Source organism: Podarcis cretensis (genome assembly GCF_951804945.1).
Source record: "Podarcis cretensis genome assembly, chromosome: 1".
Lineage (NCBI taxonomy): Eukaryota > Metazoa > Chordata > Lepidosauria > Squamata > Lacertidae > Podarcis > Podarcis cretensis.
The window spans coordinates 35,280,342-35,307,899 of record NC_137170.1 but is presented as its reverse complement, the minus strand read 5'-3'; the positions used below and the strand labels follow the sequence as shown (position 1 = coordinate 35,307,899).

General features: G+C 40.8%; 1 protein-coding gene across 6 annotated transcripts in view; it reads right to left on the bottom strand.

Annotated features, from left to right (window-relative positions):
* Positions 1–27,558, bottom strand: part of BAZ1A (bromodomain adjacent to zinc finger domain 1A) — a 45,613-nt gene that overhangs the window by 3,898 nt on the left and 14,157 nt on the right. For 3 of the 6 annotated variants that reach the window (XM_079954318.1, XM_079954315.1, XM_079954319.1), the window contains 17 exons: positions 27,127–27,281; positions 25,826–25,921; positions 24,540–24,678; positions 23,781–23,927; positions 20,446–20,541; positions 20,096–20,320; positions 19,103–19,268; positions 16,699–16,809; positions 16,036–16,160; positions 14,679–15,284; positions 12,605–12,768; positions 10,631–10,785; positions 8,694–8,842; positions 7,318–7,395; positions 2,528–2,775; positions 2,206–2,435; positions 1,024–1,508 (listed from right to left, as the gene is read on the bottom strand). In XM_079954318.1, the coding sequence (XP_079810444.1) occupies positions 1,024–1,508; positions 2,206–2,435; positions 2,528–2,775; positions 7,318–7,395; positions 8,694–8,842; positions 10,631–10,785; positions 12,605–12,768; positions 14,679–15,284; positions 16,036–16,160; positions 16,699–16,809; positions 19,103–19,268; positions 20,096–20,320; positions 20,446–20,541; positions 23,781–23,927; positions 24,540–24,678; positions 25,826–25,921; positions 27,127–27,281 (3,375 nt within the window). The remainder of the gene's footprint in view (positions 1–1,023; positions 1,509–2,205; positions 2,436–2,527; positions 2,776–7,317; positions 7,396–8,693; positions 8,843–10,630; positions 10,786–12,604; positions 12,769–14,678; positions 15,285–16,035; positions 16,161–16,698; positions 16,810–19,102; positions 19,269–20,095; positions 20,321–20,445; positions 20,542–23,780; positions 23,928–24,539; positions 24,679–25,825; positions 25,922–27,126; positions 27,282–27,558) is intronic. The other 3 variants (XM_079954317.1, XM_079954316.1, XM_079954320.1) reach the window with 3 other exon arrangements.

Sequence of the window (27,558 nt, the reverse complement as noted above, 5' to 3'; positions counted from 1 at the left end):
GTGTATTACACGACCCCAAACTTTTGCCCATCCCTGATATAACTCGGGGCAAAGACGACATCAAGTTCAGTCAGAGAGGAGCAGCCTTAATCTCTCTTGCTGGCCTGCCCCAAGTTGCAAACTCTCTAAGCCCTAAGATGAAACAATTCAACCGATTACTCCAAGCCTTCTACCCCTATAACCTTTACTTGACTAGAAAAGCTTTCTAGTATATTGCCGTGTTCTGAATCTTCTCTATTCTCCAGCTAGGTGGCCTCCCTACCTAGAAAAGCCTTAAGAATGAGATTGGAGGGAGACAACCAATGAGAAAATGGAAAAGAATTGATTCTCTTGACAATGAAAAAATGCAAGACTCTGATCCATTGTGCTATGCCATGTATTTCTGGCAGCAAGAGTATGAAAAGCCACAGGATACAATAACAAACCTCCCTAGTTCTACATCCGTTTTGCCATGCTTTAAGGCCAATTCACATTACTTTTACATATACCAGAGATGTCCAAACTGTGTGTTGTGACACGTTAGTGTATCAACTGCAGTGTGTAGGTATGTCGCACGCATGCTCCCCGTGCTCCTCCCAGGGCTTGAAAGGGGTTAGTTTAACCTCCAGTTTGCTAGTAAAACTGAATTACTATGTCGCGAAACGATGCATGTCTAAAAAGTAGGGTTGCCATACGTCCTGGAATTCCCAGACAACTCTTCTTCTGGGGGCCTTACATGCCCATCTGGGAGGAATTTTGCATTTTAAACCAAATGTCCTGGATTTTGGAACACTGGTTAATGCGCTGGCTGTGGCGGGCGTGGGTGGGTGGCTTGGGCTCGGTGGCGGCAGAAGGGCTATCAGGCGATTGCCCTAAAAAAGCTCAACAACCTTTTGTGTCTAGATTTTTACCTCTTGAAATATGGCAAAACCCCACTGAAATGTATGTCACCAACATGAAAAGTTTGGAGAGCTCTGATATATACTATGATGGAAACTTCTGAATTCATTCTGCAGCCAATATTATTTTAAGGATTCAACATACCTGTAGATTGTCGTTTCCTACCCCTCTTTTTGGGCTCTGTGTCTTGAGGAGAATTTTTTACAATAGGAATAGGAGAACTTTTCTTTTCCTTTGAATCTGTAGCATCAACAATTCTGAAGCCGAGAGAACTGGAAGGACTACTCTCTGGAGTATTATCTGCTGTCTTCCTTCCTCGGCGTCGCCTCTGGGGACTGGTCAACTCTATAAATGTGTCTGCTCGTAGCAAATCTCGATTCTGACGAGTTGTACGGCTGCTAAGTCTTGATGATTTTGCTACTGATGGAGGAGCAGACCTTGTCTTTCTTATGCCCTTCCCAGTAGCTTTACTTGCAAATCCGGTTTGCTTAGGTGTATTCTGCTGACTCCGGGAACTGTATCTTCCAGTACTCTGACGCTGGCTGTATTGACCTGAGATGCTGGTTGCAAGTTTTGCAGCTCTTGTTCTTAAAGCAAGTTTTACTTGAGGTTTTCTTGATTTGGATAAGCTGTAAGAAGTTACAAGTATCAATTTCTGTGATACAGCTAGTATCTTTGCTCCTCTCTGTTCTTCAAAGTTGTGAATTTAGCACTCAATTTGCCGTTTTAGATGGATAAATTTGCAGTGTCTCACTAACTGTCAGGTTACCAATTATAGAATGACAACTTCTTCTTTGCAATTTTAAAACTAAGAAGCTACCCATAGTTATCATGTCTTAATTGCAAGTACACACTTTAAACAAAACACTATACCCCTGGGTGATTTCATATCAAGTGATCCAACTTTCTTACCTCATGTTGTCCAATTTTCTTAATATTTTGTACACTTGTTGAATGATCAAAACCTTTAAAGCTCAGCCCAGGGTTGAGATATGTCAAAGCCAAAAACACCAATCTCTTCAGAACTTCATGGGCTTTACTATACAGTATGTCACATGATGGACTTACTTAAAATATATGTACAAAATATTTTTTTAAAATGTGATCCCACTGAGATCCCAAGATGAAATTTTGCAGGTAGCTCTCAGAAATATTAAATAATCAATACACTTTTTGGAAATTTTAATCATATTTTGAAAATCATTTTTAACAAATTAACATTTTGTACCTTAAATTTAAAATTTTAAGTAAGTCGACCATGTGACGTATCATATTAAAGGCTGTGAGAATTCTGCATGGATAGAGCCAACTTGGTGGCTGATTTACCTTTCATCATCCTCTTCTTGAGAATCAGAGTTGTCCTCATCCTCTTCATCTTCATAACCTTCTTCCTCACTATGTCCAGTATCTTCATAACTGGTTTCATCTTCCTCCTCTTCAATCTGTTCTTCAGCCTCTTCATCACTTTCCACAGAAGGTCTCTGTCGGGATGAGAGGCGTCTGGAACGCTGCTTTGGTCGACATTCTGGGCAAAACCAGTCTCCATCGGGAACAACCTAACAAAGAGGCAGCATGCCTTTGTAAAATGCAACTACTACTTATGGTTACAATTTTAAAACAAAACAAAACAAAACAAAAGTTGAATTACCTTGAGCTTTGGTCTTATACAGTAAATGTGATAGCCTCGATCACAGACATCACACAGCACCATGCATTCAGCATCTCCTTTCTTTCTGCACATTTTGCAGCGAGCATTTAAGATAGATTTGGACCAGATTACACTTCGCTCTAGTGTTGAGAGGTGGAGGAAGATTTGAGAGAGGCTAGCAGAAGACAGAAGTGATTCTCTCCAACGGTCCAAGACTGTTTTATGTGAACGGCCACCATCACTGGCATCTTTACAAGAAAGAGTGATAAAGAACAATTACGCTGCAAACTTCCCAATAATTGTATTCATAATACAAAAACAACTTATTCATAGAATTAGAGGCCAGGTCCTCTTATGAATCAGAAACTGGCTAAATAACCTGTAGGCAGGGGGGAGTGATGCAAATCAGGTTTCTGCTGCCTCTTTAATGAAGTAGGAATAGATCTGACAGTTCTCCCAATGGAGGGAAGAAAGGATAGGATCTTCCAACGACATGAGTTGGTTGGTGCTATTTAACTTGCTCATAAATGATAAGGAGTTAGGGGTGGGATAAAAGGCAGACAAATTTGCAAACACTACCAAATTGTAGCCCACCTGGGGAACAGGGAACAGCTCCAAAGGGATCTCATTCCAAACATGGGCAACAAAATGGAAAATGAGATTCAGCAAAAAAAAGAGAGGCATACTGGGCCCCAAAAAATCCTAAATTCACATATACACTGATTTGGAATCTGAACTGGCTGTGGAATTTCTAAGAAAGCCATCTTGGGGCCATGATAGATAAAACGTTAACTCAGTTTGTGGGAGCTATGATCACTTTTCTATCCTGACTTCTCTCTTGATAGGGAGAGATGTCTTATGACAGTATCTACTCGAGTCTAATGTACCATTGAATCTAATGTGCACTTCCATTTCAGAACCTTGAAACCAAAAGTATTTGTTGGCAAATGTAAATGTGCCATCAAATCTAAAGCGCACCTTAATTTTTGCAACGTAATTAGCCAAAAAAAGGTGAACATTAGATTTGAGAAAATACGGTATGTCACCCAATGGAATGGTTCCTGTTCAGATACTCATCCAGTCAGCCTTGCCTTCCTCTAGCAGGGCATTCCGTTCCAAGTCCACATTTCCATTTTTCTTTCTGCTGCTTATTTTTAATTTTTATTTTCTTTTTACTTTTGCAAACTTCAAGGTTCCCTAAACATGCTGATATATTTCTCCTGTTCTCAATCACCCCATTTTGGCTATAATCCTGCTGGCACTCACCACATGAGTTTGCTATTAGAAGACATGATTAAATAAATCAATCATAAAAATGGAATCAAAATATAAATATACAGGGCATATCACTTACAGACAACTGAGTGTTCATTGTAAGGACCAATAATATGAAAATTGATGATTAAGGTTACAATTTGCCTGATGCCTTCCAATCATAATAAAAGATAAGAGAATATCCTCACTCTTCCAAAGACAGACACAAACACACACACACACACAGAAACACAAACACAGAAAGAGAGAGAGCGCATTTCCCAATAAGCAATTCATCCATTCAGGAAATCATGTATAGGCACTTGGGTGATAATCCTTTTTGAAGCTTCATTACCCTCGACAAATAAGGATTTAGCTGCTTATAAGGCAATAAAAGCTCCAACAATTTGCATAGAATCATAGTAGAGTTGGACCCAGAGGGTCATTTAGTCCAACCCCCTACAATGCAGGAATCTCATCCATGACAGAAGGCCACCCAACCTCAATGAAGAACAGTCCACCACCTCTCGTCGGAATCTGTTCCACTGTGGAACATCTCTTATTGTCATACAGTTCTTCCTGATGTTTAATCAGAATCTCTGTTCCTGTAACTTGAATCTTTTGGCTCAGGTACTAGCCTCCAGAGCAGGAGAAAACAAACTTACTCAGATTAGGGGACCTTCTCTCCTCCTTTCAGTTAACTTGCAATCTCTTCCCCAAACCCAAAATGTCCGTTTCCTTAATTCCTGTTCCTTTTATGTCCACTTCTTCCTCTATTACAGCTTTCCTCTTTTATCCCCTTCCTCTCTACTCCCAGTTTATTCTTATTTTAAAATATTAGTATTTTCTCTTTCCAATTTATTTCAGTGAACTCTCCAGTTCTTTGACCTCAGGTGGGGGACCCTCCCCCCCCCCGGCAACGTTTCCATCTCCCAGCCACCTTTACTCAGTTCCCCCTTCTCCACCCACCCTGGCACACTGGCTCTCCAGTTCCTGCATCACTGCTCAATGCCTCATTCTTCTGACTAGAAGAGATGGCTATCACCTAGGAGTCAGTCAGGACAGACTTCCTGGCTTGGTGGCAGACCAGGCACAAAGTAGGAAGACTTAGGGGTGGGGGTTGAGGAAGAAAGAAGGGAAAGGCCAGAAGGTACAGGAGCTACCAGGTGCTTCTTCTTTCTCTCTGTACAACCATCCCTTTTGCGCGCCCCCTCTTTCCTTCCCCTCCATCTCTGGCACCAACCACACTGTCTATTCATTACCCCATCTTTCTTTCTTGCTTTCCCTCCAACTTTGAATGCTTCAGCCTCCCTCTCTAACCAGCTTCTGCTCCCACATGTGCTCATGCATTGCACAGACCTACTGCTGCTGACAGCTAGAGGCAGGGTGTGCAAATGAGGAGCCACTGGGCAGGCTGCATCACTGAGATAGCTTAGGTTGTCCTGGTACACAAGCTACACTGGAGACAAGTTCTAAATGACTTGATACCAGCTTATATGAAGGACTACCTCTAACTGTATCAACTTGCCCATTCCCTCAAGATCAAGAGGAGAGGGCCTGCTGCAAGCTTCGTTCATTTGGAATACAAGCAAGGCCTTCTCTGTGGCCGAGTCCTGATTCTGGAATACCAGCTGGATGTTAGGATATTTCCGTTCCACCTTAAAAGGGAGCAGGCTTTGTGAGTCACAGAGTCTGCGTATTTCCTGTTCACAGGATGTTTCTGTTGTGTCTATGCTTTCGTTTCTCTCTCTCTGCCTGAGACACCGAAGCAGGCAGTCATGTTTTCTTTGTTCTGACCAACGCTGAATAAAATTGTAAATAATGCTCTCCTGCGTGCATCTTTCGCTGTGCATTATCTGCTGATAGAGCGTGCATCAGCTCTGGAATGTGGCAAGCTATTTCTGGAGCTCGTGTCGCTAATTGAATGATACTGCGTGTCTACGGGAGGCCGATGGATCGCAACGGAGACGACGTGGGGTCATGATGGACTCTGTCTCCCTGGCAGTATCCCAACACTGGCACCATCACCTAAACCATTTGTGTCAAGCTAAAGTTCTCTTTGTTCTAACAAGCTTTTGGTTTGTCAAACACTTGAATGCCTGTTGCTGGTTTTCTACGGTTTCATGGTTTCTTTAACTTCTTAAGTTTATCTTATATAATTTCATGAGCGTTCTATTTTTTATTATTTTCATTGCAAGTCACCTTGAGTGCCTCACATTAAGGCAGAAGAGTGAGCTCAAAGTGTTTTAAACAAAAAGGACATGAGTGGCCATATTTGCACATATAGCTTATGGTTTGTTGTGAGCACGGATATTGTTCTTCTCCTAGTGCAGTGGTTCCCAACCTTTTTTTCGCCATGCCCCACCTAAGCATCTTTAAAATCTTCATGCCTCCCCCACCATGACATATAATTCTTATTATTCAAAAGGTGAACTCCTATTCACATGGAGGAAGCCTAAAAGGCCATTCACTGTTAACTCATTCTCGAATTGCCCCCTCCAAAAAAATCAAATTGCCCCCCTGTGGGGTGTGTGCCCCACATTGGGAACCACGGCCCTAGTGCTATTGGAGGGAACAAAACATGATCCTTGACTGAGCGCTGCATCTCAGATGAGGATCATGGCTTGTTTCATATGAACAAACCATGACTGGGTAGCCAAGAACAACTTTGGGCTTCCCAATCATAGTTTGAAGCGAAGCAACCACAATCCTTTAATTCAGATGTAGCACTATGTTGGGCAACATGGTCTGTCACTCTACTTGTGCTAACGGAGAAGTGAAATGGGAGCTGTCTGCTTTCACGGTTAACCATTGACTACAGTTTATTGCAACATGCAAATGCAGCTGCCCAAGTAGATTCCTCTCCCTTAGTGCAATGTTTTAGGTGCACTAGAGAACTTGCTCAATATCAATAGTGAAGCAGATTTTGATTAAGGGACAATGTAGCCCTGTCCTGACTTTTTTCTAGTTAAACACTGCCTTCACAGAGGAAAACTTTGATTTCAGAAGGCACTGAACCAGCTCAAGATATATGGTTGGATTTCAGTTTGGCTACAGAGATCGCTGTAGGATTAGGGATCTTTTACAGGTCAAGACACCAAAATAAAGGTAAAAGTTCAGTGAAATATTTTATCCTTAAGCTCTTCACTATTCCTTTCTAAAAAGACTTTCACAACTGTGATTCTATGTGGTGGTTTTCAATCAAACATTACCAATATTACAAGCAGATTTGGCTGTGCAAGGAACTTCCCCTCCCTCTCCTTTCCCTGTTGGCCCCCTAAATCGGCTCTGGATGTTTGGAGGAAAGCAAACAACAGCTTTGGTGGGGCTTGTGGGAAGAGGTAAGGTAGGGAAGGTTCTGTTGTGCAGCCAAAAGTGCTCATGCTCGTGGAAAGGTTTAGTTTGATACTGCCCACGATTTCAAAGCTGCATTGCTATGCTCAAAAGCTGATCATGGGACTAATATACTAAAGACACCTGCAGCAGATGAAATGTAATTTTAAAAGATTAAACATGGAATAATGTCAATCATTTACCATCTTTCTGACTAGACTGATCTTCTCTTTTCCTCCTTTTATCCCCTTTTTGGTCTCTTTTATTTTCTTCTGCATCACCTAGTGTTAAACGCATACAGTTATTTCAAGCCCGGTTTGGAAATAAACGGGAACCTTTCACTAGCATGCTCACCCTATTTCCCTAAAACTAAGCAGTTAATGTTGATATTTGGATTTGCATCAATATCCAGAGCTGTGTTACATCACATGCCTCTTGACTTGACGTATTAGTACATTCCAGATCAGTACAAAGGGATAGGAAGAGGTGCTTCCTATTCCAAAAGTAACCATGCATACCCTAGGCCTATGCTCACAGTACACAAGATGCTTTCTTACCATCAGGGGTATCAGCTCCTGGAGGCTGAGCCCTTTTGGGCCCCCTGAGTATTTTGGGGGTAGGGCCCACCCCCTCAATGTCCAAAAGCGCAGAGGCAAAGTACGGAGACACACGTAGTGCGGCTCCAGTGGCCCACTCCTCCTCCTGCCACCGCAGAGGGGAAGGAAGGTCGAAGCAGCCTCCCATCGGTGAAGGAAGGAAGGAAGGAAGGAAGTGAAGGAGGAGCCCCCATCACTGAAGCCCTGCAGGTGCCGTGTTTGGCTCCGCCTCCAGTTCCTCCTGACATCCTGACATTGTACACGGGACGTCAATGTCATGTGTGGCGTCACACACATGACATTAGCCCTTGCAATCTGGCACCTCTGGTTACCATCATTCATCATTTGCCAAGTGGATCACATTTCCCCCAACATTTATGATCACAGTGAATCAAGGAAGTGAATCTTGTGTTCAGGTGTGGCCTAACACCCACACAATCCATTCATCCCACTTTTGTGGCGAATTGATTTCAAATATGTTCCAGGCCACCTTACTCCTGATTGAGCCAGTGTGGTGTAGTGGTTAAGAGCGGTAGTCTTGTAATCTGGGGAACCAGGTTCGAGTCTCCACTCCTCCACATGCAGCTGCTGGGTGACCTTGGGCTAGTCACACTTCTTTGAAGTCTCTCAGCCCCACTCACCTCACAGAGTGTTTGTTGTGGGGGAGGAAGGGAAAGGAGAATGTTAGCCGCTTTGAGACTCCTGAAGGGGAGTGAAAGGCGGGATATCAAATCCAAACTCTTCTTCTTCTTCTAGAGCATTTTCATCACCATTCTTATTTTGAGTTTACTTGCCCTTCACCACCATAAGGTCCCGGGTGGGTTGCAGCAATTTAAAACACAACATTAAAACACAGTTTAAAGCAATTTTGCATTTTCAATGACTTGTTCAGCACAGTAACTGGCAATTTGTCAACACATTCTTTGGAAATGGACTATTCTTTTGTTCATAAGCAGCACAGGGCTCTAGAAGTAGGTACGTACCAAGTGGAGCTTTGAGGAATTTACGTTCAATGCCTTGCTGTATTTGAAGCAGTGCTGATGCCAAGTAATGGACAACATTATTCACGGGCTGCGGAGTGCTTGTATTAGTTGAAGCGGTGCTTCTAGGTTCAGGTTTTAATACAATCAATCTAAATTAAAGTTTAAAATTCATCAGTTTTAAACTACATATACTTTTTACATTGGTGGTGTGAGCAGAACAAGAATGTACAAACATGCATTCTGTGGACTTCATTGAAATAAATAAGCATTTGTTCCACAAGTAACCAAGTATACAAATCAAGTTTAAGTAGTGTATATGCAGAATAATATAACCATGAAGTCTCTCTTGGCACTTTCATTAATACATTTATAAATATTTATATTAATCTAATCACTAAGAGCGATTTCCATGGACGCTGTGCACAGTGTACTAGTAACTTCTATATAGGCCTCATCCAAAGAATGAAACAAACTTTGGAAGTAGTGTTTTCCAGGAGCTATGCTTTCTGCTCCAAGTAAGATCTCAAAACAACATTACCTGATACCACCTCAAACACACTCTTGTGTGTTACAAAATCCCTAACAGGGCCACTTCACACAATCTCTTACACAATCATTTCTGTATAGCAATTGTGTATAGCCAGCATATACCCAGTAATGTGTGATTAGCACACTTATTTTCACATATGTATTAGCCACAAAAATAAGCACTAATCACAGCCCTTAAGTACATGAAGCAAAAAAGACCTACATACTTGATTCACCTGACACAGAGTATCTGTGTACAAAATTTATCTTATGTGAAACTGGCCTTAGCCGTGCAAGTCTAATATGGCATCAATGGTGTTAAACATAACTTTAAAGTAACAAAGAGCACAATTCTCAGGTCAGTTAAATCAGTTATGGAAAAACCTCACACAGGTGTCATCTCAAGAAACAGAATACAGTGGTACCTTGGTTTACAACAGTCCTGTCTATAAACTATTCGGTTTACGATCTCCGCAAAACCGGAAGTACTGTTATGGTTTGCGAACTTTACCTCGGTTTACGAATGGAAGCTGAACGGTGGGAGGCCTCATTAGGGAAAGTGCGCCTTGGTTTAAGAACGGACTTCCAGAACAGATTAAGTTCGTAAACCGAGGTACCACTGTATTGGAAAGAAATAAGGGCTACAATATAGGTGCTTTGCGGATTTATAAACTCCAAAACAAAAAGAAAAATTCAGCAATAGAAAATAAAATTAGTTTAGAAATCTTATAATCCAAATACACTGATATATTTGAGTCGCGTAGATCAAACACAAAATTTTAGTAATGAAATAATGCAGCCATTATTTCACAATGAAACACCTGTACTATTTTATTGCTTCATGGAACTGAAAATAGGAATGCTGTCTCTTGACATCATAATTGATAATAAGCAATAAGGTGTCATTTGTTCAGCAATTTCCAGAGAAAGCCAAACATCAAATATACTTAACATGATTATAGCATCACTACTAGGGCTGTGCCAAATTTTTGTACTCGAGCGTTTTCAAAACAAAGCCATGCTTTTGAGGGAGAGTGCCTAGCTTGCCATTTTCTGCTGGAAAACAAAGTGTTGTCTTACACAAAACAAACCAGAAAAAATATAGTTTATGGATGTTGTTTGATACAATAGCACAGGAGTGGGGAACCATGTCCCAGATCCTTAGAAGAATTGGCCTTGCTAAGAATACCACAATGCAGGGAAATGCTTTTAGTTAAGAACCACCCCCCTCAAAAATTTCGTTCTTCACTGCTAAAAATACCACAATGCAGGGAAATGCTTTTAGTTAAGAACCACCCCCCTCAAAAATTTCGTTCTTCACTGGATAAAGTGGAGCAAAAGAATGAAAAGCAAACTACCCATCCCATATTTAATTTTAAATAGCACAACTAAAAGGTTGCTGGTATTACCTGTCTCTTGCAATACCTCTTGCTTGATTATCTACTTCCATCTCTTCTACGTCATCAGTCACAGTTTTCATTATACCATTTTCTTTGTTTTCATCATTTAGTAACTCATATTGCCCACTTTCTAAGGCTGTCCTCCAAATTTGCCTGTCTGCTACCTATAAAGCATAATACATTTATTGAAAGGCTTAACACAAAGATAATGACGATTTTAAAGTTGCATTTTCAAGCAAATGGAAAATTATTAATTATTAGACCTGTTAGTCACTTGTTACCCAAAGGTCTCCAAGTGATTTATAACACATTTAAAAACATAAATATACATACATTATACCATTAAAAATTAAAAAAATAATGTCCGTAACAGCCACAGAGAGCTTGACAGCACACTGAGGGAAAAAGAGAAGTTTTTACTTGGCACCAAAAAGATTTCAAGAATGGTACTAAGTGGACCTCACTGTGGAAGAGCATTCTACAAATAGAAAAGCGCAACTGAAAATACCCACGCCCTTGCCACCACCCTCCAAGCTTCCCTCAGAGGGGGGACCTGGAGAAGGGGCTCTGAAGAAGTTCCAAGAGTCTGTGAAGGTTCGTATTGGAATAGGTGTTCCAAAAGATCCTGAATCATAAACAGCTTCCTAAGTGAAAATCAGCACTTTGAATGTGGCTTGAAAGCATACAGGCAGCTAACTGCAGATGTATCAGATTTAGTGTAATATGAACTGTTTGCCTGGAACCTGTCAACAGCTGGGCAGCTGGATTCTGCACTAACTGAAGCTTCAGAACTGTTTTCAAAGGCAGCCCCACATAAAGCACATTGCATCAGTCCAACCCTGAGATTACAAGAGCATAGATTACTGTAGCCAAGTTATCCTGTCCAGATAAAGTTTAGCTACCAGTCTAAGCTGATGGAAATTGCTCCACACCACAGAGGCCATCTGTGCCTCAAGTGACAGCAATGAATCTAGGAGAATCATCAAACTACAAACTCCCTTCGGAGGGAGTGTGACCCCATATAGAGCAGGCTGCACACTATTCAGCTGGTAAGAGGAATCACCGACCAGCAGCATTTCAATCTTGTTTGGATAAAGCTTCAGTTTTGGCGCTCTTCCAGTCCATTATCCAAATTAACTCACTTTCTAAATTGATTCACTTAACAAGTAAAAATCACAAGTATCCACTGTTAACAGCACTAAATGTGTCCTGAGTATACAGCGAACAAAAAACAAACAAAAACCAGACACAGGAACACAGGCCTGAATCACACTGATATAGCAGAAATGCAAAATAAATAAATAAAATGCAGAAATGCTACTGCCTCAAGTGAAAGGCAGGAAAGTAACTGGGGTTGCTTCAAGGAAATGGAGCTGGAAAAGTTTCTTGTGAGGCGACTTCATTCCTGGCTTCAAGCACTGGGAGAGCTAACCCCACTTTTCAGTACAGTGGTACCTCGGGTTACATATGCTTCAGGTTACAGACTCCGCTAACCCAGAAATAGTAGCTCGGGTTAAGAACTTTGCTTCAGGATGAGAACAGAAATCATGCTCCAGTGGCGCGCCAGCAGCAGGAAGCCCCATTAGGTAAAGTGGTGCTTCAGGTTAAGAACAGTTTCAGGTTAAGAACGGACCTCTGAAACGAATTAAGTACTTATCCCGAGGTACCACTGTATAACATCACAGGAGAACAAGAAATAACCAGCACTCCCTGTCTCTCTCCATAGCACAGAGTGACGAAGACAGTTTACATACCAAAATCAGGCCGAAACCCAGATTTATATGGATCTAGAAAATTTGCCTCCTCCAATAATACCTGGACCCGGCTGGCAACCACTATCAAGAACCTTGCCCAAAAGGGGACATTTGCTATTGGTTTAAAATTATTAAGATCTTCTGGACTGAGGGAAAGGTATTATGTCCACAGAGGTCAAGAAGGTTTTAAGGTACAATATTCATCATAAAAACACAAATAGTAAAATACCTTAATACAGCCCAAAGTTCCTTGATAGATTCTGTCTTCAATATCCAAAAGAAAGTCTCTGAGTCTCAATTCAAGCTGCTTTTCTGCAGACATCGGAGCTGCATCATATGTATTCTGTGTTTTCCCACGTACTGGATACAACTTGCTTTCATTTTGAGGTTTCTCTGTAAAAGCAACCAATACCTTAAGTAGCAGTTTCCAAATGAACATTAAAATATCAAGAAGTTACAGCTCCTTCAAACCAAGACCAAAAGCATGCCACCTAAACACATTGTCTAAGAGCAGTATAGACAGGTGAGTATCGCCAAAGCCAATTAGTTTTTTCTCCCAAAACAAAAAATTCACATCAGCTCAAATGACCACAAATAAGGAAAGTGTAAAACCCAAGACAGCTTCAAATTAGAAGGCTGTTATTTGGAATGCAGTGGTAAATTGCTATTGTAGAGGGGCGGAGAACCTCTGGCCTGCAGGGCGGTCCAATATGTCCCATGAATCCCATTTCCCTCAAACCACACCCACCTGTCAATCAACTGACTGCACTTGTGTCAGTTAAAGGGTGAGAGGGTGGAATTCAATCCTGCACTGAGGGCACATGTTCCTAGCAGAAAACAAGCACCCACAGGTTGATGAGAGAAGCCACCTACCTCATTTGGCCAGCAAGGTCAATTCTTCTAAGGATCTGGGACATGGTTCCCAACTTGTGTGCTATTGTATCAAACAACATCCATAAACTACAGTGGTACCTCAGGTTAAGAACTTACCGTATTTTTCGTTCTATAGGACGCACCAGACCATAGGATGCACCTTGTTTTAGAGGGGGAGAACAAGAAAAAAAAATTATCCCCCCCTCTGCTCAGTGCCCCTTCAGCCAAGCGGCAGGAGAAACGGAGCCCCTTCCATTTCTCCTCCCGCTTGGCTGAAGGGGTGCTGCGCAAATCTCCCTCTCTGCTGAATCCAGGAGAGTCTTGCTCTCCCGCCTTCAGCGAAAGAAACCTGAAGCCTGCGGAGCGCAGCGGGAAGTGGTGCTGCACTCTGCAGGCTTCAGGCGGCTATCCTTGAAGCCTGGAGAGCGAGAGGGGTCGGTGCGCACTGACCCCTCTCGCTCTCCAGGCTTCAGCGTGAAGCCTCCGGAGCAGTCTCTCTGCGCTTTGGAGGCTTCACGTTGCTATCGCCGAAGCCAAGGAGCCTGCATTTGCTCCATAGGACTCACACACATTTCCCCTTAATTTCTGGGGGGGGGTGCGTCCTATAGAGCGAAAAATACTGTAATTCGTTCTGGAGGTCTGTTCTTAACCTGAAGCACCACTTTAGCTAATGGGGCCTCTTGCTGCACTGCGCCACCACTGCATGATTTCTGTTCTCATCCTGAAGCAAAGTTCTTAACCCGAGATACTATTTCTGGGTTAGCGGAGTCTGTAACCTGAAGCATACGTAACCCAAGGTCCCACTGTATATTTTTTCTGGTTTGTTTTGTGTAAGACAACACTTTGTTTTCCAGCAGAAAATGGCAAGCTAGGCTATGGCTTTGAATATTACATTAAGCCATAGTTTACACTACTTGGTTTTAATGTGAATGAGCAGGTGCACACTGCTTTTTCTGTGGTGGCTCCCTGTTTGTGGAATGTTCTCCCCAGAAATGCTCACCTGGCACCTTCACTGCATATCTTTAGGCATCAGGCAAAACTGTTTCTCTTTAATCAGGCCTTTGGTTCTGGCTGCTTAACATTCTATGTCTTAACATTTAAATGTGTTTGTGGGAGCAGGGGTTATTGGTTTGTTTTCATTCTCGTTCTTGTTTTTAATTATGTATTTTGTGTTCGCATTTTGTACTGTGAATAGGACTGGGTGATATCAGCTTTTCAACATTGCTATCACCAGCCAAACATTGTGATATAGTGACACATTGTGACGTTGAAAAGTTGAGGAAGGAGCAAGCTGCACTGGCCCTGCGAGGCACTTGGGTGAAACCGGTACCCAGCACAGGAAGGAAGGAAGGAAGGAAGGAAGGAGTGGAGAAGGTAAGGCGCAGGCAAGCCCCACCCACGATATACTCAAGAAAATCCAGAATATTTACCTGAAATATGGAATTTTTCTACAGGAAAACTGTCCAGTTGTTTAGATATTCTGTTTTTTTCCTGCAAAAGAATTTCCTTTAAGGCACTTTCCCTGTATCCTCTGGAATTGAGAGCTGCTAGAAGTTGGTTCAGTTGTTCCTGAGAACTGTAAAAGCACCACCGGTTTGGCTTATGTATTGGCAACGACACCTGTACAGTAGCACCAGTATGAAAATCTTGGTGACTGTTAGAGGTAGATTCTGTCTTCAAAGACTCTGAAGTTTTAGTAGCAGTCTGAGATTTATCTGCAATGTGACTCTGTACATTATTTTGAAATGAAGATGGCCGAGGCAACAACATATCTTCTGTAAGACCAGAATAGTCTTCTTCCACAAATAATCCTGGAACAGATGGGAAAACCCAGTAGCGTCGGTATAGGCGGTCCCGGCCCAAGGGAGAGATATTTGTACAGGCTGTGGCTTTCTGAATCTTTTCTGTAAGTTCCCTTTCTTTTGCTTGCTGTTCCTGTTTTAAAGCTTCTTCCTCCTCTGGAGTGAGTGGCTCACGTTTTTCACCAGTTGTCTCTATTTGCTTTGCCAGATCTTTAAAGCCATTCTGTCTTCTTCCTGAAAGAGCAAGCAAAAATGTTTTATTTCTTTATTTAATACATTACCTGGCCACTCACTGACCAAAGTAACACAACTATACATAGCACAGGTAGCTTAGAGTAGCATAAGCAGGCGTTTGCCCAAACAAATAACACAAGAAAATTTCAAGCAGGTAGCAAGATATCGTAACTTCTAAATTTTTCTTCTGCTCTTTTTGTACCATCAATCAATTAATGTCTTTATAGGCCCAATTTGTGGCTTCATTCACAATTTTTATATGGAAATTCTGTCTTCTGCATGTTTCTGAACTAATTTCTTACATTTGCATCCCACCTCTCCTTCAAGGAGCTCAAAGCAGTGTACACGGCTCTTCTTCCTTCCTCTTTTATTTTCACAACCCAGGGAGATAAGTTACACCCAAGAGCACCTAGTGAACATCATGGTTAAGTGGGTCTCCTCAGTTCTAGCCCATCACTCTAACCACTACTCTATTGTGCTGGCTCATAAAACAAGGGGAAAGGTTTTGTACCTTAGACACAAGCATTAGAAACCCATGATGGAAAAGAGTAATGAATGAGGCAGACTTAAGTATCAAACTAGATCAATGGAATTATAAATCCATTTTAAAAAATGAAGCTCTATCTAACAGGATGATGCAGGTAGTGAAGTTAACTCTACGCTTGCCTTCCATTAAAAACCCTAGAAGCAAGAACGTACAGAAATAGAAAATCAATACATAGCAATGAAAATGCACTAGAAATGAACTTACCGCCTCTTCTCTTTTTGTTTGGCACAATTTCATCTTCCTCATCTGTCATAGCACCTAAGTCTTGCTCCTTAGATTCAGTTTCTTTGCTCTCTGTGCTTGTATCAAGCTCTTCCCGCTCCTCCTCACTGATACAATAGACATACCAAAAAGTATAAAGCCCTTTAAGTTCAAAGAGTTATAGGGAATTGCACATGCATAGCATATTGTAACACACCATAGAACACAGTCTGCAAAATTGCACTGTGCGCCACATTAAAAAAACCCCACACAGAATAAAGTTACTCCCACAAGCAGAGAACTCCCAAGTTTTGAAATGTCTGCACTGTCATGTTTACTGGAGATGAAAACAGATCTGGCTGTGCTGGCTTTTGATAGGTCACATTTGATTTTCCAAAGTGTTTTATAATAAAGATCAAAGTGCATGCATGTGTATTGAACTCTTTTACTATGTTATCCCACCTATAGTATAAAATTCGATATATATTTAACTGTTTTATCTTCCTGTGAGCATATTACGTAAATATAATAACCAGAAAGCAAGATAATCTAAGAAGTTTTTATTGTTGATGGAAATATTTAAATTGAAACTGTGTACACTAACCCCAGCATGTGAAATTAAGCACTATCCTAATTATATATTTAATTATTAACAACTGATCATACCCAACTGATACGTCAATTGCAGGATTTTTCTGCTCTTCTTTCAGTTTCTCTTGCTTCTCTTTCATCTTTAGTTCTTGTCCTTTTAGTCTTTCTTCTTTTTTCTTGCGGATTCTGATGTTATACAATACACACAGATGGTTAGTTGGAGCATATAGTGTAATCAACCATTTCCTCTAATTACATCGCTCTACTGAAAAGAACAGAGACCCAACATGCAGGAGATCCTTATGTTCATCTTGATGCACAGAAATCTCTGGATAAAGGCCATGGTACATAATAAATATCACTAAAATGAATAGTACTAAAAGCTTATTGTTCAACAGATGAGCATATGTTTTGCGCTTGAAAGGTCTGAGGTTCGTTTCCTGGCATTTACAAGCAGGGATGGGAAAGAACTCCATCTAAGCATCTTTTCCCAAAAAAACACACCTGTGGATCTATGGTATGCCCAGATATCTTTCATTGTGTCCACACAAGGCTGTCCTCTTTTTTATAGCACACTATCAGGATCATGGGGAAATCAGGAAGCCCAAGGGGAGGAGAGAGCACACAGGACAATTATTTCACTACTTTTTTGCTGAGCAGAGAAGCATGAAGTAATTACTGCAGCTACTAGTAAAGCTATGACAAGTGGGGGCTTCTCTTACACCACGGGTAGGCAACCTAAGGCCCGGGGCCCGATGTGGCCCAATCACCTTCTCAATCCGGACCATGGATGGTCTGGGAATTAGTGTGTTTTTTACATGAGTAGAATGTGTCCTTTTATTTAAAATGCATCTCTGGGTTATTTGTGGGGCACAGGAATTCATTCATATTTTTTTTAAAAAAATAGAGTCCGGCCCACCACATGGTCTGAGGGACGGTGAACTGGCCTACGGCTAAAAAACGTTGCTGACCCCTGTCCTACACCAATGTTAGACTTAGACTGGCCCTTTTCCTGCTCTTCCATCCATGGCTGAGTTTCCCCCACCTTTCACCATTTTATGCATTCTCTTTCTCTGTAGGTTCTCTTCCTTCCTGCTTGGTGTTTTTTTCGCCCCGCCCTGCCCCTCTTTATTTGGGGGTTTCTCTCTCTCCCACTCCATTGCATGTGTGTGTGATCAGAGTGTGCAGTACACATACACATGGAAATAAAACAAGAGTAGACGGATACTCCCAATGTTTTGTAACTGCTCATGTTCCCTACAGCAGTGGTCGTTTTCACAATACTCTTAATACAATTCCAAATGTGCTCATGGGCTCAAAACAGTTGGGAAGTCATGATGATGTAAGACCAGGGGTGGGAAGTTTTTTTCAGACATGGGGACAAATTCCCAAGGGCCGCTGATTGACAGGGCCAGAGCCACAAGTGGGCACAGCAATTAATGTAAATGTTATATTTGTGCAAGTAGTCTAGTTGTTACAAACACCCTTTTCTACCCTCCTTCCGGTAAAGCGAAATGTATTATCAGAGTTCAAGCAGTCATTCCAGCCAGGCAAAAACCACTTAAAGCATTTGCAAAAAGGGGCCAGTTAAGGGTTGAAGTTGCCTTTTTTATCCCCCCCCCCCAAGCTGGTGATTCATCCCCTCTAGCAATCTGTGGCCCTTCAGATATTGTTTGATTGCAGCTCCCATGAGCCTCAGCCAACACAACTAATGGTCAGGGATGCTGGGAGTTTTACTTCAGCAACATCTGGAGGGCTATAGGTTCTCCACCCAGTGGAGGCTATATTGAGCCAGCTGGTCTGGCTTGGTATAAAGGCAGTTTTCAGTTCCAAAGAGCAACTTCCTAATTTAGAACTAAATTTTTATATTGAAAATATGTAATATACCTTGTAAAAAAATGTTTGAATTAAGATTAATCAAATACACCATAAATGTGTTTACTTTTCTAAATTGGATTATGACAGACAAACAGGTTTTACTATTATATTTCTAGTAAATGTAAAGGGACCCCTGACCATTAGGTCTAGTCGAGGCCGGCTCTGGGGTTGTGGTGCTCATCTCGCTTTATTGGCCGAGGGAGCCGGCGTACAGCTTCCTGGTCATGTGGCCAGCATGACTAATCCGCTTCTGGTGAACCAGAGCAGCGCACAGAAACGCTGTTTACCTCCCCGCCAGAGCGGTACCTATTTATCTACTTGTGCTTCGTGCTTTTGAACTGCTAAATTGGCGGGAGCAAGGACCGAACAACGGGAGCTCACCCCGTCGCGGGGATTCGAACCGGCGACCTTCTGATTGGCAAGCCCTAGGCTCTGTGGTTTAACCCACAGTGCCACCCGCGCCCCATATTTCTATTAGGCTCTTTCAATTTCTAAAATTGAATATTTCTAGTAGGCTCTTTCAATTTTAGAAGCCACGCTTCTAGAAGAGCCCCCGTTTAGCTTTATCGTGCTCATATTTGGGCATCTGTGTTCTTGTCACCTTTCTGCTGCAGCTTCTCTTTCTTTCCGGTGCTGTTCTGCTTTTAACTCTCTGAATTCTTGTTTTGCCTGTCGTAATACATCAACAGAGTCCTCAATGAAGTCTCGAGTAGAAACAAGAGTCAAAAGCTTCCCACAGAGGGCATGAAGAATCTTCATCTTCTCCCCTAATAAAATGAATGTAGATTGATGCTTCGTTACAGAAGTCACAGAATAATCCTGTGAACTGGTCAGTAAAGCTTCATCAATAAAGTAACGTATCTATTTTTAATCTGTCAGTGACCTTTGGGTTCATTAATCCATAGATTGACAAGATGTAAACCTAGTACAAGGAGGGTTGTGCCATTTCAGAGTTTAGCCACCTTGTTTTATGGCATAGTTTACCAATAGAATCTTCAACATGTTTAACTGTGTGTACAGTATATGAACTTCTTGCAAGCTATTTTTCAGTCTAATATAAACCTGATCCAAAGAAGCAATCAACTGTTCCCATGCACCAAGGAGCTTCTGTTTTTCTGACTATGAACCCACCCAGCTTGTGCCATACAGCAAAACACTTTTGAAACAAAGCAGTTTGTTATATATAATGGAGGAACTGCTGTTCAAACACAAAAGAGCAAGTAAAAATACCCAACATTCATATAGCTCAATTGATAATGGCTAATGATTCTTAGAAAAACAGACATAAGATCATGTAGAAAATTAAACAGACTTCCACAAGATACATAGTGCAATCCAATGCAAAAGTAAGCCCGCTGCCTTCAATGGAACTTACTCTCAGGTAAACCTATATAGGATTGCAGCCTAAATCACCTACCTAGCCCCAATCTTTATTATCATTATTATTTAATTAAATTTGTATAACTTCTAGGGCTAAAAGGTATTAGCGGTTATGCTTCAAGAGACAAAATAAGATTTTTCTTGACATTGTGCTAGTAAACCATTCTTGAAAACCTCTGTCATGTAACTTGACATATTAATTTGGCTCTATTACCCGATGATAGATCATACACGGAAGTACACGAGAGTTTCTTCAACAACCCAGGATTACTCAATCTTAGCTCCATGCAAGCATCATCTGTAGCATCAAATCCTCCTCGCTTCTGGTAACGATATTTAGCATTGGCTGATGTTACATCTGCACCTGATGCTAGGATATGAAGTCTGAGAATCTCAGAAAGAGTGCAGCTATCAAGATCCAAGTTTTTCAAATTGCAACCTACAGTTAACAACGGAATGAGTGTTAGACTATTTGGCAACTAAGAGTATTTAGCAAACAATGTGAATTATACTTTTTTTTGTAAAATAGTGCAAAACGTAACAAAAAGTGAAACCCACACATACCCTGATGTAACTGGGGCCATGCAGCTGCCAAAGTTGCAACTGCAGATAGTGCAGATTTTGTGGGGTCTGCATCTTCATCCAAAGCCTCTGTTAAATCTTTAAGGAAATAAAGACTTTATTCTAGTGAAAATTAACACTTGCATTTCGGAGGCGAAGCAAGCAAGTCTTTTCTAAGCAATGCGGAGACAGCATATAAACTTGATATTTTTGTAAGTTGCCGTGCAACAAACATATGCATACTACCTAAAAGCAGAGTAAGCATGCAGCACTCCCTAAAAGCTTCTTGCATTGCACACAAATTGAACGCAAGAGCACAAGCACACACATGCAAAGAAAGATAAACCCATGAAATGCTCTTGTAAAAAAGGTTTACTGCAAGAAATCAAATAGCATCTTATTACTACATTCTTATAATTACTTCATTATGATTATGCCTGCAGAAACGAATTATGGATGCCAGCAGCCTGTCTGTGCAGCCAGTCAGGGCTGATTTACCACATTACACATGAGATTCCATATTCTACACAGTTGATCAGTGAAGCACATCAATAAGCCAGGTTCAGAAGTTTATATACAGCGGTATCAAGGTTATCCGAGACAGAAGTTTCTACATATCACCAAAGATAGGCTAATAAGTATTATTCTTTAAGGGTAGGAAACAGCAAGACGAAATACCCTTCTTTAGAAAGCAAATTCCTTATTCCTGAAGTTATTTCTTTTTCCTTTTTTTTACAGACTGAGGTCCTCTCACATCCCAGTTCAGGATCACTAGAGAGAACTAACAAACTCCACAAAACAGAACTGCGCTATCCTATACTGGACATACGGTAAGCCTCCATTCACAAAAGTTAATATATTTTCTCTTTAACAGCTTCTGCCAAGTTATACATGTGAATGCAGCCCAACCAAAATATGGAGAGCCATAACACAGAACTATGGGCATGTCTACCCTACAATTGTGAGTTTGTTTAGAATGCCTCAGTCAAAGCTGTGAATGATTCAAAACAAAAACTTGACTTTACAATTAAGCAAAGGAGTATTGCATCTAGAATCTTGCAGTGGGAAGTTTTCAATTTAAGTGAGCCAAAGTTTAACATAATATATGCATGAGAGAAAGGCAATCAGACACACACTAGCAATACCAGTAGGTGCTCGGAACAGTCTACGTACGACTAAATTACTACAAACGGCAATAAAAGTTTCACTTGTGGGTCCAAGGAATCTCATGTTCAACAATGACTACTGATTGAGTATGGAAGTGAGAGCTGGACCATCAAGAAGGCTGATCGCCGAAGAATTGATGCTTTTGAATTATGGTGCTGGAGGAGACTCTTGAGAGTCCCATGGACTGCAAGAAGATCAAACATATCCATTCTTAAGGAAATCAGCCCTGAGTGCTCACTGGAAGGACAGATCGTGAAGCTGAGGCTCCAATACTTTGGCCACCTCATGAGAAGAGAAGACTCCCTGGAAAAGACCCTGATGTTGGGAAAGATAGAGGGCACAAGGAGAAGGGGACGACAGAGGACGAGATGGTTGGACAGTGTTCTCGAAGCTACAAACATGAGTCTGACCAAACTGCGGGAGGCAGTGGAAGACAGGAGTGCCTGGCGTGCTCTGGTCCATGGGGTCACAAAGAGTCGGACACGACTAAATGACTAAACAACAACACTGAGTGTGGAAAAAGCACAATTCCCCACTGCAACTGATTTGCCAGAAAGAAGTCATTTGGATTTCCTCTCAACAGAATAATGACTAAATCTTCCTTGCACAAAGGAAGAATCACATGCAGCTTTGCTTTCTTCCAAAAAACCCTATTTCTCTGAATGGTGTGTGAGATCAAACAGAATTTTCAGATTGATGGACTTGACTCTACAAAGCACACATCAACTGTATATATTTCTTTTCTATATATATTTCTTTTATGCAGTATACCACAACTGTTATTGTACTGGTTCCAGAGAAGAGGTGTAAAAGTACTCAATTTGGGGCAGGCGTGGGGAAATTTTGGTCCTTCAGATGTTGCTGAACTACAATTTCCATCAGCCCCACCATGCATAGCCAATGACCAGTGATGATGGGTGTTATATAGTTCAGCAACATCTGGAGGGCAGAAGGTTCCCCACACCCATGTTAAGGGGATACAAACACTTAATCTAGAGAAAATGCCTTTACCAGACAAATTCTGATAAAAAAATGGGAGAGCAGTGGGGGATCCCGTCAATATTCTAGTCCTCAGGGTTAATAACAAAACAAAACATGAATGTTGGAGCAAAGGTTTCACAGTCAGACCAGTAGCTCATCTAGCTCAGTCTTGTCTCCACTGATTTGCATAAACACTCCAAGTTTCAGGGAAGTTTTTCCCAGCCCTTCCTGAAGATGCCAGGGATTGAATCTGGAGCCTTCCGCGAGCAAAGTGGATTTTCTGCAACTGAGATATGCCCCTTTTCTGTTTGCTCTTTTATTACTTTATTCAGATGTGACTGCTGTGTGTGGTAAAAATATCACTATAAATCAACAAACAAGCTATCTGTTATGTGGTTTCTCTTCTCTAACAAGTATGCAACAAAGGAAATAAAAACAAACCACAACATGAGCTACAGCACACCTTGGAAAGAGTATTCAAAGTCTGCAAATGCTGCAATAGATCTAAAAGTGTGTCCTTTGGAAAATAATTACATTAGCTAATAAGTGTGCTATTGCAAATCTGGACCAGGTGTTTCAGTGTGTGGATGACAATACTACTGTCACTGAAGAAATGAATAGTACAGCTATGCACTGTTATGATGCCTGATTATTATTTAGCTGACATAACAAGAAGTCTTACAGCACTTTTAAAAAAGCAACAAATTTATCATGGCAAACTTTCATCCAATGAGTAGACTATATAGTCCATAAAAGCCTTACAACAATTTTTTTAAAACTTTTTAGTTTTTGCACAAGAGACCAACACAGGTACCCCTCTGAAAGTTATTGTAGCTTACACTGCTGGTGAGAAAGAAGTATCTTCTGAATCTTCAGCAAAGATTCTGAATAATTTTTTTAATGAAAGGGATGTGTTAAGTTTTGAGACTTCTTGAAAACCCGCCAATGTGAAATTCTTGCTATGTCTAATAATGGGAAAGCTTGCCTTAAAAAAAAAAAATTAAAAGAGCACCTGCAGTACACACCAGAATCAGCCCTGCAGCTAGCACCTGACAAACTTTTGTTTTTCTATAGCAATCATGCGCACCGATATGGAGCAATGTTAACTGAAATATTCCCATGCATGCAAATTAGTATGTGTGCCTATTAGTATGCAAGCTTTGCATTAAGAAGCACAGTTGAAGTCTGACCTTTGGTCTCAGCATCAGCTATTTGGTCTTTGGCCACTTCTTCCTCTTCTTCAGCCATGGCTTGAAAAATGGCCGTCAAGAAGAAAAACAGCAATTCACATAGTGGACCTTCACTGTCATTTCCAACAAGAGCCTCCTCTAAAACCTCTGTAAATAAGATAGAGTGGATTTGTTCAAACTGCTACAAATACAGTACACAGTGAAAAAACTGAAAGCTGTTCCTATGTTATGTGATTGTCAAAATATTAATCAAGTCAATACACAGGATATTTTCCAAATAGGTCAACTAGAGAAACAATTGCTGTGATCCAGCAATTTATTCCACGCTCAAGTGCATAGAAAGGCAGGTGGATCATCTCTTCATTTGTTTCAAAGAAAGGGCAAAGTTCATTTTGCAGAATTCCACAGGGCAGCATGTACACTTGAAATGAATGGGCATATTTGGTCACATGCATGCATCTGAGCACATATAGTTGCCCAGATCAGGATGATTGCTGACAAGCAGTATATAAGAAATAAAGAGCAGAGTGAATAAAATACATTAAAACTAATGTCAACTGGAGGCACCTAAGCCAACCTAAATCCACAGCTGTACTCCCAGTATTGCAGCATTCATGAGAAACTGTTTCTTTCTTCCCCCGCAAAAGGAAGATAAACTGTTTCTTTCTTCCCCCGCAAAACAAAATCTGTAGACAGGATGTTTGCAAAATCTGCTACTCATGTTTCCTGTAGATTCAGTTTGCCTAAAGATTCACTTGCCTAAAGTCACTCCATCAGGAAACTCATCTTGAAGATCAAAGAGTTCACCAAAAGCATGGAGAAACTCCAAGACCATGACAGCATCACCAAAGATCTCAGGAGGTAGTCTGGTTTTCACTGGAGTTGGAACTGGAAGTTCCTGTGATACAAAGCAAATACTTATTGTATGTTTCAGTTATACATATGCGGTGAATAATCAACACCATACATCACAACAGATTTGGCTCATGTTTATTATGTTGAACAGATATATTTTTGATAGCCAAAAAGATTACAGTGACTACCCAGAGTGAGTGTCGGTGTTAGAATACAGGCAGAAAAATAGAGCAGAAAGAAGGTGGCAGTGGAAGAAGAAAAGCGGTGACTACATGTAGTGCAATGTCTTGTGCTAGTCCTGCCAAACTGAGAAAAAGTAATTCTCCTCCCATTAATTTCAATGGAAGGGAGAAATAATAGCTGCCACTTGGTGCATGTCAGCCTCAACACAGGATATGGTGCAACTCAATACCATCTACAGCACACCATCACCAGCATATAAACCCTACAGAAGGGAAACAGCAGGGTGGGAAAGGCAACTGTGGGTGCCAGAAAACATCCCACACAATTAAGCAAGGAATGACGGGATCACGCACTGCAAAATTAACTACTGTGACCGTCTCCCCATATCTGAAGCAATAGCTCCTAGTATTTTTACTTTTTGTATGTTTTAAAGTATTGTAAATTTTCTTGATTTTCTTTTTGTAAACTGCTTTGTGGTTGCCAGGTTTTGTTTTTTAAAACAATCAAGTGATGTATAAATATTAATAAATAGAAAACAGGCAGACATTGCATGTCCCAAGTGCCTCCATCGCTCTGTGGCCTCTGCTTTGGCGCTCCACATGACAGCTGGCAGATGTGGGTTGTGTTCTGCTGCCCTGATTAAAGCTCATATGCCCTCTGTGCCCCATAGTAGGCAATGGCCTCCTGTTCTTGCTATTTCCCAGGGATGGGATGGTAGCATGTTTAGGGCTATGACTGCAGGACTCACTCACAATGGCACACTTAATGCAAGCAGAGGATTGCTTTGCAAGTTACAAAACTTATGACTTAAATTATTATCTATTAAATATAAAAAGTTCTGAAACCGCACAACCATCATTTTAAGTCCTTTTTCCCCACAAGGGGAGAATGTATGTGATATTCATATAGTTTGAAAAACAATGCATAAAGGTTTGAAAAACAATGCATAAATAAACACACAAATATTTCTGGATTGTGGAGTCTCTCTCTCTCTGAAGTTCCATTACCTTAAGATCATCACATTCCATGTCTTCTCTACGCTTACTCCATTGTTTTAGATGTTCCAGGTATTTCCTTTTCTCTTCCCGAAGCTTTTCTCTTTCCTGCAATTACACAGAAAATGACTACCAAAATAGTTAAAAACAGCTGTATTTAGATTATGCATTGGAGTAATAAAATTCAAGATAATGTCAATCCATGTACTTTTATTGAAAATCTTGTAAGAAGTTAGGTTTATAATTTAATCTAAGCAAGTTATAATTTACTGATTATTGGTATTGCATAATTTTCTTTAACTGTTGCTCTGGATGCTTATGGAATTTACTACTTTAATTAAGAGAATAGATAACATAATTAGGATATTGACTGTTTCACATATGTATACATGATTCTATTTATTTACATATCTTGGTACTGACAATAAAGGAATTTTTTTTCAAAAGAAATGTATCATTTATGTTATTACATTTATTTCCCACCTTTCCTTCAAAGAGCTCAAGGTGGTATACTTAAGATTTTTCCTCCCATTCTGCAGCCCCCTCAACAAACCTGATGTAGGTTAGTGAAGAGAAAGTGACTGGCCCCAAATCACCCACTGAACTTCATGGCTGATGGATGATTTGAACCCTTGTCTCCTAAGTTTCCTTTACTACTTTAGAAAAAAAATCAAATATTATGAATAAAAGTCCTATTTCAAACAGTATGAAAATAGCTTGTATTTGATTAGACACAGGTAACCTAATTTTGGTAATGCCTCAACATAACACTACACACATTAAGAAAGGATTGCAACAATGTCCTGAAAATTAAACCTTGTAACTGAGACCGCAATTTAGAATTTTAACTCGCACTATCCAGGGGGCTCTGGATAGTGATGAAAAGCTCCATGTAGGAAACTATTTACAATTTTGCAGACACATTCTCCTTTACCACGCAGGTGAAGAAACATCAATGTGTCCTACTCTTCTTTGTACTGTGATTCATATTCCTAAATACAGTTGTTTCTTGTAATTTGAATGGAGTCCGTTCAACTTCCAAAATGTTTGGAAACAAAAGTGCGGCTTCTGATTGGCTGCAGGAAGGCTCTGCAGCCAATTGGAAACTCCATTGGATGTTCGGCTTCCAAAAATAGTTCGCAAACCGGAACAGCCATTTCCGGGTTTGCGGCATTCAGGAGCCAAAACATTCGAGAACTAAGCTGTTTGAAAACCAAGGTACGACTGTACTGGGAACCTCTACATGTAGCTATATATTTTAAACTATTAGTGCCATTTCAAACTATTAGGAACCCAGGTGGGGAGTACCTGACCTTTTCTTTTTCTATTTTTAGTCGTTCTCTCTCTTCTTTCTTCTTCAGCCTTTCTCCTTCCACAATCTTCTTAAGTTCTTCCTTCCTTTTTTCCTTATCTTCTCTTTCTTTCTTCTTGGATTCTATAGCAGTTGTCTTTTCTCTTTTCAATTTTTCTTTTTCAAAAAGTGGATGGGAGAACTAGAGTTGTATTATTCTTTTTAAAGAAATTATTTATATAAACCACACTTCAAGGTCAAATTAATCAAATCTGGCCACCTGTGGGTGATGCCATTACGTTCAAGGAAACAGCCCCAAACAGACATGCTATGACTACAATCCCAATCCCAATTATTGGTAAGTAATTATAGTTCTGGCTATAAGCGTATGTCAGAGGGATTTATTTCCAAGCTAATATGATGTATTGTGATTATATCCCGCCTTTCAGGTAAA